The 9812-nt window shown below is 44.4% G+C and overlaps 1 protein-coding gene and 1 long non-coding RNA gene across 2 annotated transcripts; both read left to right on the top strand.

Annotated features, from left to right (window-relative positions):
• Positions 1 to 3529: 3529 nt before the first annotated feature.
• Positions 3530 to 6626, top strand: LOC107313375. Its single transcript, XR_001554974.2, has 3 exons — positions 3530 to 3579; positions 4608 to 5467; positions 6441 to 6626. It is a non-coding gene; the product is annotated as an uncharacterized LOC107313375 (long non-coding RNA).
• A 617-nt stretch (positions 6627 to 7243) lies between these two features.
• Positions 7244 to 9447, top strand: SPINK2 (serine peptidase inhibitor Kazal type 2). Its single transcript, XM_015861514.2, has 4 exons — positions 7244 to 7390; positions 7569 to 7606; positions 7790 to 7902; positions 9283 to 9447. Exons 1-4 carry the CDS (start codon positions 7342 to 7344, stop codon positions 9326 to 9328), a joined length of 246 nt encoding a protein of 81 aa, XP_015717000.1. The 5' UTR covers positions 7244 to 7341; the 3' UTR covers positions 9329 to 9447.
• Positions 9448 to 9812: the final 365 nt, after the last annotated feature.

Here is a 9812-nt window from a genome sequence, read left to right as displayed (position 1 = left end):
ACGCTCACACAAGATGGCTGAGACTGTCGCACAAAATGGCGGTGCTAACATGCTCCCCAGCCCAGAGCTGGCTACCCAAACAATGGACTCTCCTGCTCCTAGGCCAGGCATTCATCTGGCTGTGTTGTCATCTTTCAACTCCCTGCTTCTCTTCTTGCTTTTTCACATCAATATTTTTCTCTTGAGCTATTACTTTCTCAAGAACATCACTCTTATCCACATTCCTGTGCTCATTTTCACGCTGTTAGGCAACATGCTCTCTCACAATTTAACCCTTTATTTTCTTTCTCTATAAAGCAAAGTACACAACACTGTACTGCACTAAAATGGGTCACCATCAGTCAGATGCCTGGTCTATCAATTGTATATTCCTGCCTCATCCTTCTGAGCTGACTGAATTGAGGTCAAAATTGAAATGGGATAGTAGACAGTGAAACGACCATTCGTTCCTGAGTCACAGAAAGGTTAACTATCTGTGATGAGCAGGCAGAATAATCACATTTAGTCGTCAAGAAGAAATCAAAGGTGCCCAAATGTCCTCCATGGCTGAGTCTTAAGTGCACTCTGCACACCAACTGACTTTGCATTGTGTGCACTTTCTGATTTCCCCAGTCAGTGCACAGTTTTAGGGGTCTCATTGCTCCCAGAACTCAGCCAGAACCTCTGGTACATCAGCTTCCATACATTTCCATCTCCACTCATGTCCAGGAAATATTACAGCTGTATGCAGTAGTACAGATAGAGCTGTGTAAAGTAACACGTATTTGGGAATTCTTTGGTAATCTTGCTGAGATTATGCTCTTCATTGCTTACGTCTTAATTTTACTAAGATCAAGCAACAGACAAACTGTTTTTTTTAATATCTTGAAAGAAGTTTTCTTTCATTTTTTCTGTGTATAGTGTTTCCTCTGACTATTCAAAACCCAAATGTGCACTTTTTCCTTTCATTACGAGCAGAGAGCCGGGCATAATCATGCGACTACTGGAACTGAAGTTTTAAGACCAGCTGTAAATTGTGGAGCCTGCTGAAAAATTTTTCCCATGTTTCTCTTAAATGCAGTGGCTTGGTCTCATTTTATACCCAAAGTAGTGCCCAGGATCCCTTAACAGGAAGTCTATTTTGACAACCAGACAAAAATAAAAAAAAGCAAGCAGGCATTTTTTGCAGCCTATTGATTGAGGAGACCACTGGAATAAAGTCACCAGCCCCCTTATACTGCACTATAGTGGTGTCATGGTTTTGTAATTTTGCTATCAGTATTCCACATCATAACATCATGTCAAGTATGGATACTTCTGTTGAATGTGCAGTCCCTCCATATATATGACTCCATAAGTCCCTCCATAAATACTGAGTCACAGCCTGAAACCGTGATTGAGCACCTGGTGAGAAGGGAGAGCCAACCCAAGGCAGCTCAGGTGCATGCAATGAACCTGAGTGACCACAAGGGGTGCGGCCGGGATACACCCCTTCCCAGACCTTATTTAAGGGTTGGCAGCGGAGGTGAGGGCATTTTGCTGGAGATCCCTGCCTACTTGAAGCCTTCCGAAGATAAGCAGCTTTTTTTCTTTTGTTTTTATGCCTATGGCTGTTGCGTTTGGGATTGTCCTCTTTTGCTGTAGCTAAAGTCTTTGCTACCCTGATATTATTGCAGTGCTTTCAATCATTTTATAGTGTTGTAGTTGTACCCATGCCTTTGGCTGCATCACCTTACTTCTCCTGCTATCCTCGTAATCCCATATGTAAGAGAGATACCACAGTCCAGTTCTTCAAGAGAAGCATGTTTTGTTTGGGTGAGAGATTGGCAGCCTTTTCTTTAGAAGAAAAGATTCTCAGCCTGCGTGTAGGACTAAATAAAGAGAGCTTGACTTGTGGATTAGTGAAAACCCAGACATAAGAGTAGATTTGATGCTTTAATGTGGTACTTTCCTGTAGCTCGTTCCCTGTCTTTTATTTCTGTCTTTCTTTGTGCACTTGCCTGCAGAGGAAGTATAATCAGGAACAGATAATTGTCTGGTTATTTTTTAGTATCACAGACTCATTAAGGTTTGAAAAGACCACTAAGATCATCTAGTCCAGCAGTCAACCCATAATTACTAAACCATGTCACTTGTATTCTTCTTTTGGGCGTTGTTATTTCAGAAATCTCCCTCTTTCTAATAGCTCATCAAAATGACAAATATTGTTACTTCTCCGTGTGTATGATCTCATCTGCAATTAGAGCAGTCTTCTGTAACTCTGTGAAATCAAAGGATTTACTTTCAATTTATGGGCTGGAGCTGATATCAGCATCCACTTAATACAATACCCGTTACAGATTCCACTACTCCTTGACAGTTTTGCTGACACTTGCAATTTCACCCGAGTGCCTTTTTTTTCCTTAAAGCACCAGATCTTGTAGCCTTCTTTTGTTGTGGTTCATTTCAGTCTCTCAGAGTTAGAGGTCTAAGATCTGCCAAGGGTAAGACACAATTACCTGCAAATGTTTTAGAGAGCTTTGCTTTTTCCCTGGTGAATACATGTCTCTGGAGGTGCATTTGGGTGTGGAATTTAGCAGTATCAGAGTAATTCTCTGTGCAAGCTGATATAGTCACCACTGACCACTTCAGAGCAGTGGTTTTAGAAGCAGTGGCATCAACACTGGGCAGCTCAGTAATTTAACAGGGCTGACATTTGTGCTGCAAGCTTCTTTTCCAACACAGTAGGTCCAAAAAAAATGCTGAGGCCGCTCTGTTTCTCCCCAGATCTTGCCTTGTAAATATGTTTATTCTAAATTCCCCTTATCTGTGAGAGACTAGGGCTCCATTAAAAGCCACGCACTAGCACAGATGTGAAGCATTATTTTTGATAACCTTTCTATGTGGATAATGGGACACGTGGGGTGAAAGCACATTAATTTCTTGTGCCTTGTTTCTCTCAGATGACTGTCTTTTCTGCTGTAGCACTATAACCTTGAAAAGGCACTGCTGAACCCACACTCTGCTGGGGTCCTGCTGCCCATCTGCACCTGCTGCGTGTCTGGGAAAATGCTCTGAAGACCAGGAGGGAAGCAGCTTTGCATTCTCTCATCTCTTTCGTACTGGTAAGAACTGCCCTGAATGACATGCTGCTGCCTGTTTCCTATAGGAATTCTATATGAGGGCTGCTCCAAAAACAGTGCCCCTGCTTTATTATGTTGGCCCATGATGTCAGGTGTTGGTGGTATGGCAGTAGAGCAATGTTGCCAACCTTTTGTCTTGCTTAAGCTACTGTGAGTGAAGAGGAGTTGTCTTGGGCTGCATGTAAAATATATAAAACAGTTAATGTATATAATTAACAACAAAACTTATATAAAAAGAAATCTTTTATTAAAACATTAAAAAATATAGAGAGAAACAAAAGCATGAAGCATGAAGGGCTTGGAAAATCAACCCTATGAGAGGAGGCTGAGGAAGGTGGGGCTGTTTAGTCTGGGTCTTAATGAGGTCTTATTGCTCTCTTCCAGCATCTGAAATGTGCTTACAGTGAGAGAGGGGCAAGTCTCTTCTCACTGGTGACAAGTGACAGGATGAGGGGAAATGGCCTCAAGTTGCACCAAGGTAAGTTTAGGTTGGGTGTTAGGAAACACTTCTTTACAGAAAGGGTGGTTAAGTACTGGAACAGGCTCCCCAGGGAGGTGGTTGAGTTGCCATCCCTGGATGTGTTTAAGAGCCGTTTGGATGTGGTGCTCAGGGATATGATTTAGCAGAGGGTTGTTAGAGTTAGGGTACTATGACTAGGCTGTGGTTGGACTTGATGATTTTCAACACCAGAAGCAGGTGTGTATGAGAAACTTCTATGCTCCAAATGGAGCTGGAGTCATCCAAGTAAGCATTCTCCAAGCCTGGGAAAAGGATTTCAGTAGAAGAATTCAAACCAAATCTGCCAGATTCATGCATGTCTCGTAGAGTCATGTCCTTAGGGGCTGTAGGACTCTCTAAAGAGCCCATAAAGAAGAGAAAATAGCAGAATTCAGTACAAACTCTACCCTATCAGTGTGGAGTGCAATGCAGTAGGTAATGTCTCTGCCTTGCCTATTGTAGAGTACAATCGGCTGAATTCAGGAAACACAAAGCATCTTTATTTCTACAATATAGAAGTGATTTTTCTGAGTAGCCCAGTAAATTTTTCATAAGAGAGGAGCAGGCCTTGGTGAGGGGAGGCTGGAGAAAGCTTTCTGAATCTTGCCTTTGTCTGCAACACAAGTCATCTCTCTATAAGTGGTTCTACATGAAGCCCAGTTTGTTTCACAAGAAGAGAGACCTCACATGTTATTATCCAGCAGGTAGCACGTGAAGTAATAATTGCTACTTCTGCTTTTTTGCTCCTTTTTTGCTTTCATTTCTTCTGGTTTTGGTGATCTCTTTCCTCTGCTCCTTTGTCCACCTTCACAATGCCAATTTAAAATGTGGAAGGAATTCATAGTAAAGGTGACTTCCACATGTGCTAGAGAAAAGGTGGGATGAAAACATTGCAATTTCATTACCTGTTCCTTTATGGCTAAATCTGGGTTGTTGCTGGGCAGATGGGATACAGTGTGAAAGCAAAGCATGGGCTACATCTGAATCTGCCTCTTTTCTTTCTCCAGGCAAACTACCCAGAGAAATAATCATGACATTTTAGGAAGCCGTCCTCAACAGGAGAGCACTTCTCCATCTGATCACAGCACAAGAGAAGGAACACGGAGACAAAGTATGTCCATCTTCAGCTTTGCTTTGATGAAAGGCCTTGTTCTTAAGTATGTGCAGCTCCCAGTTTGTCAGTATATAGGGGCTACTACAAAAGCTATTAGTTAAAACTTCTATTCAACTTGATTTGACCATTGCCTTTGTTTGAAGAGTGTGGAAAAAGCTTTTTTCTATCTGTACAGATCCGAAGGAGGGAAATAAGGATAGTAACATATAAGCACAGAAATGGAAAAGGAGAGCATGCTAAAAGGGATCAGCTCTGGACATGCTGCCTCCTTACGAGAAACTTATTGGGCAGAGAGGAGCTAAACTAAGCAGCACCATCTAGTGTCAGGCTAGGAACAGAGCTGGTGCCTGGATCCTCCAAGGACTTCTGCCTATATCAGTCAGGTTCCCCCCAGAAAACCTAATACACTAATCCATTAGGAAATAAGCAGTAATTTCTAGTTAAAACAGGTCTTGAACTCACAATTCAGTTCTTTTTTTTCCCCCTATTACACTGCTGAATGCGGTGATTTCTCGGTCCAGTCTTGTGACCTCGTTTTTCATCTTTGTCTTGTTCCTCCTTAATCATTTTAATGAAACGGTAACAAATATGCCCAGTAACCTTCTTGATAAGCACATACTCATCCACTTTTTTTCTTTTTGGTAAAATCTGTGAAGAGGACATGGATTTGGTCTACTCCATCCCATCCCAGTTCCTAAGATTCCATCCCTTGGTCTATGCCGGACTTTCTGCACCAAATCAAAATGACTTCTGGTAAGTAACATCCAAGACTACTTTGTCTTCTTTCTATTTCACTGCTTATCACTCAAAAGGTTGTTTCCACCATCTTAATGCATTGCACAAGTACCAGGTGCCTGCAGCTCAAAGACAGAGGTTTGGCTAAGGCCACAGGAGGGACTGCCCAGGGAGGTTGTGGATGCCCCGTCCTTGGAGGTGTTCAAGACCAGGTTGGACGGGGCCCTGGGCAACCTGATCTAGTAAATGTGTATGTTTGGTGGCCCTGCCAGGCAGGGGGGTTGGAACTACATGATCTTTGAGGTCCTTTCCAACCTGGGTCATTCTGTGATTCTGTGACTGGGAACATCAAGGAGAGTTTAGAACAGCAAAGCCCTGAAAACGTTCTCTACCTCCCACCACTCTCACCTGAAAGACACGCTTCCTACTCTACTGGAATGCAGAGAGATGTGTGTGCAGACATACCGCCTAACTTCAGGTGCACTGCCTCAGAAGGAAATGTCTTCAGCCAAGAGTGGTGTTTGTCGGCATCCTTTATTCTTAGACTGTGTTAACCTCTAACGAGGGCTGTTTTTCTATGTCTAGGAAGAAAAAAAACCAAAACCATAAATCAGTTAAAATGAGTGCATAAAACAAAAACAACACACAGAATGCAGGAGAATGAGGTTGTTACAAGATTCCTTTAAAGAAATAGGAATCTATCAGCTGCTCCCAAAGGAGCTGTGTTCTCTTAGCAATGGGCATCTAACCATACAGCTTTAAGTCATGTTTTGATAGCTGTGATCATTACATGACGGTGTTCCCTTATGCAGTATTGGCTAACTAATATTGCTCTTTTTCTTCATTAATGATTTGCAAAGAAACAACCATAATTCATATTCCAAAAGTTGTCCTCCTGTGTACCTATTTGCTCACCATTTCTAATTAAGTTCATGAAAGATTAATTCCTTAATTGTGATGTTTATTAATTATCTGTTTTTTCCATTTACAGATTTGCAGCATTACTTCTATTCCTTAATTAGCTCACAACAACTGCAGAAAATGTGAGTCATCTCCTTCATTCTCTCTGACTCTTGGGCAAATTATTGGCTTATTGGACTTTCAGTCCACCTATTGTCCTACATCTTGCTTGCAAGAAAGCCATCGAGGCCCTGGAGTGTGTGCAGAGAACGGCAATGAAGCTGTGAGGAATCTATTGCACAAGTCTTATGAGGAGAAGCTGAGGGAGCTGGGGTTGTTCAGTCTGGAGAAGAGGAGGCTCAGGGGAGACCTTATGGCTTTCTGCAGCTTGTGAGGAGATTGTGGCAAGGTGGGGGTCAACCTCTGCTCCCAGGTAACAGCAATAGGATGACAGAGAATGGCCTCAAGTTGTACCAGAGAAGGTTCAGGTTGGATATTAGGAAACGCTGATTCTCTGACAGTGGTGGTGCAGTGGCACAGGCTGCCCAGGGAGGTGGTGCAGACATTATCCTGGAGGTGCTGGAGAAAAGGGTGGATGTGGCACTGGGGGATGTGGTCAGCGGATGGTCTGGGGGCTGGATGTGATGATCCTAGTGGTCTCTTCCAACCCTCATGATGCTGTGATTCTAAAGAGACTCAGGCACCTGAACCTCCCCCAAATCACACATACTGAGGGAAGGTCTCTATCCCTCCTCCACTCCTGGAGGTGCCTGCACACTTCCTCACTCTACAGGTGCTTCAAGCACCACAGACGCCCCAGCACCCGACTAGGAGCCCTCCACCCTCCCCCTGTCCTACATGTACCCCAGCCGAGGGCTCAGCCCAGGCTCTCCCCGCCCCTCCGCTCCGTGCCCGGCCTCTCGCCATCCCCTCGCCCGTTGTGCCTCGCTCCCCGCCTTGCCCCGCCGCACTCCGACCGTTGGCTCACGGCGATGGCGGCGAAGCTGATGATGCGCGTTCTGCTGCTCGTTGTCCTCACCGGTAGCGGGCGGTGGCCGAGCTGGGAGGGTGGCAGCGGGGATGGTCCCAGTCCCGCATCGAGGGCTGTGGGCAGAGGGAGGGAAAAGGGTCGGGAGAGGGAGCGGGGAGAGGGACGAAGAGCCGGGATGGGGCGAACTCAGGCTGGACCCGGCCGGTAACGCCGCCTCTCTCCCTGCAGGGCTGCTCCTGTGCCCCGGAGCTGCTGCCAGCACCCCGGTGAGTGAGGCTTGTCCGCAGCTGAGACCCGCAGCTGCCTGTGCCGGCAGTATGCCTGAATGGGGCTGCAGCACTGCTGTCCGTGGAGCTGGGCTCTGCGTTCCCATCTGTCACCTGCCGGCTCGGTGAGTGTCCTTCCTATGTGGAGCTGTGCCTGATATCCTTTGTGTCTGTCTTCCCCAGCCGGCGTGCGAGAAGTACAGCCGTCTGCCTGGATGTCCGAGGGACTACAACCCCGTCTGTGGGAGCGATGGAAAGACCTACGCCAATGAGTGTGTGCTCTGCCTTTCCAACAGGTAGGCACTTACTGCACGTCCTCACCTTCCTTTCTCTGCAGAAACGTTTGCCCTCACTTCCCATTAAGTGAAGAGTTACGGCTTGCTCACTGTCTGTTAACAGCACTTCTAGCATTTTCTCAAAGTTCCTTGCATTGGTTTTTATTGTGATACCTGTAAATAGCTCAGCTTGGATTAGCCGGTAGTATTAAGGAGTGCGTCACAGCGCGGGCTTTGCTTGTAGTGTTCACACAGTTCACACACTGCCATTAAATACAAACATAGAATCGCAGAAAGATTTGGGTTGGAAGGGACCCCAGTGATCATCCAGTCCCAACCCCCTGCCCTGGGCTGGCTGCCCCATCACCAGCTCAGGCTTCCCAGTGCTCCAACCAACGTGTCCATTAGAGCCTCCAGGGATGGGGCATCCACAGTTTCTCTGGGCGGCCTGTGCCATCAAGTAAAATTTCTACCTGCCACATTTAAGATTTAATAGCAAGTGTTATTGTACAGTATGTAATACTGGACTCTTGGACACCTCCCATCAGAAACATACAGTAAACATGAAAGACCCAGCTGAAATGAAGCTGTTAGTGAAAAGATTTTACTCTCAAGATCCAATCTCTTGTGCTTCCTTTCACAGAGAAAAGTAAGAATGCCAAATGTTAGGAGAAAATTCTGTTTTGCCATTCAGGTTGTCTAACAGTCAAGAATAAGATCTCTTACCCTCCTTGAAAGGTGTTATTTTATCCTTTAATAATTTCATAGTTTTTAAAACAACTTGAAAACACAGAAAATCATTCCATAATATACATTGTTACGTCCACTGTGACTAACTAGAAAGCTTTTCAGTGCAGAGCGTGGGTCAGAATAGGGGAAATATCAAAGGTGTCAGGGGACAATTTAAGGAACTAATATTTATAACAATGAACGTTGTAGAAATATATTTTAACATACTTTTCCACATCGAAGTCTGTTTACAAGTGTGCAAAACTGCAGAGTTTGGTAACGTTCTCACTGGCGTACATCACAAACTATCTAAGAAAATAACAAAATTGGAACAAAAATTGGGAAACCGATTGGCAAAGCTGCAGTCTGAGTAACATTTAGAAACCCCAGCAGATCAAGGGGGTGCATTATAGTGCAGCTAGTGAAAAGGGCAGCAAAGAGGCACTAAGTTATTAGCTCTGTGTGCGTAATTCATGCATCTTTTCATCAGTTTCTTTGCAATAAGGCTTGCTGCAAGTAATGCAAATAAATGTATTGATACTTTTAACTGAACATATAAATATATTGTCCCTTTTAACTGAATGTTAACGTGGAAGAGTTTTCTTCATAAAATGTCTCTGTGAAATGAAAGTGTGGTGCTTCTCCTCTAAAATGTTTCTGTTCTTCTTGCAGTGAAGAACATAAGCATGTCCAGATATACAAGACTGGAATGTGCTGATATGGCAGATGGCAACTCTTCAAGCAAATGAGGACAAAGTCAGTCCAAATAGAAACACTTCATTAAAAGTAGTTTCTCTGTAGTCTGCCCTAATAAATAAACTTGCATTTTTAAACAAAGTCCTGTGAGTGTGTTTAAATCACATAGCCATAACTTAGAACCTGAATTTCAATTGATTGTTTCATGTAAGACTGATCACAGGGCAAGGAAGAGATACCCTGGCAGCCTACCAGGAACAGTCAGTTCTTTGTGAGGCACTAAGAGCCATTTCCCACAGCACTACCTGGCAGCAGGCAGGTTTCAGCACCTCCACCTTGGGCATCACAAGCTACCACTCCTTTCTGGAAGGATCTGAACCCATAGCCCATGCCTGCCTGCACTCAGTGTAAAGAATAACTGTTCACAAAGTGATCTTGCTTGGCTTCACTGGAGGGCAGGAAACTTAGAATAGTGGTAGAATGAGAGTACAGATGCATGCCACAAG

The sequence above is a fragment of the Coturnix japonica genome, chromosome 4, assembly GCF_001577835.2.
Source record: "Coturnix japonica isolate 7356 chromosome 4, Coturnix japonica 2.1, whole genome shotgun sequence".
In the NCBI taxonomy this organism is placed as follows: domain Eukaryota; kingdom Metazoa; phylum Chordata; class Aves; order Galliformes; family Phasianidae; genus Coturnix; species Coturnix japonica.
This window is presented reverse-complemented; position numbering and strand designations above follow the sequence as displayed.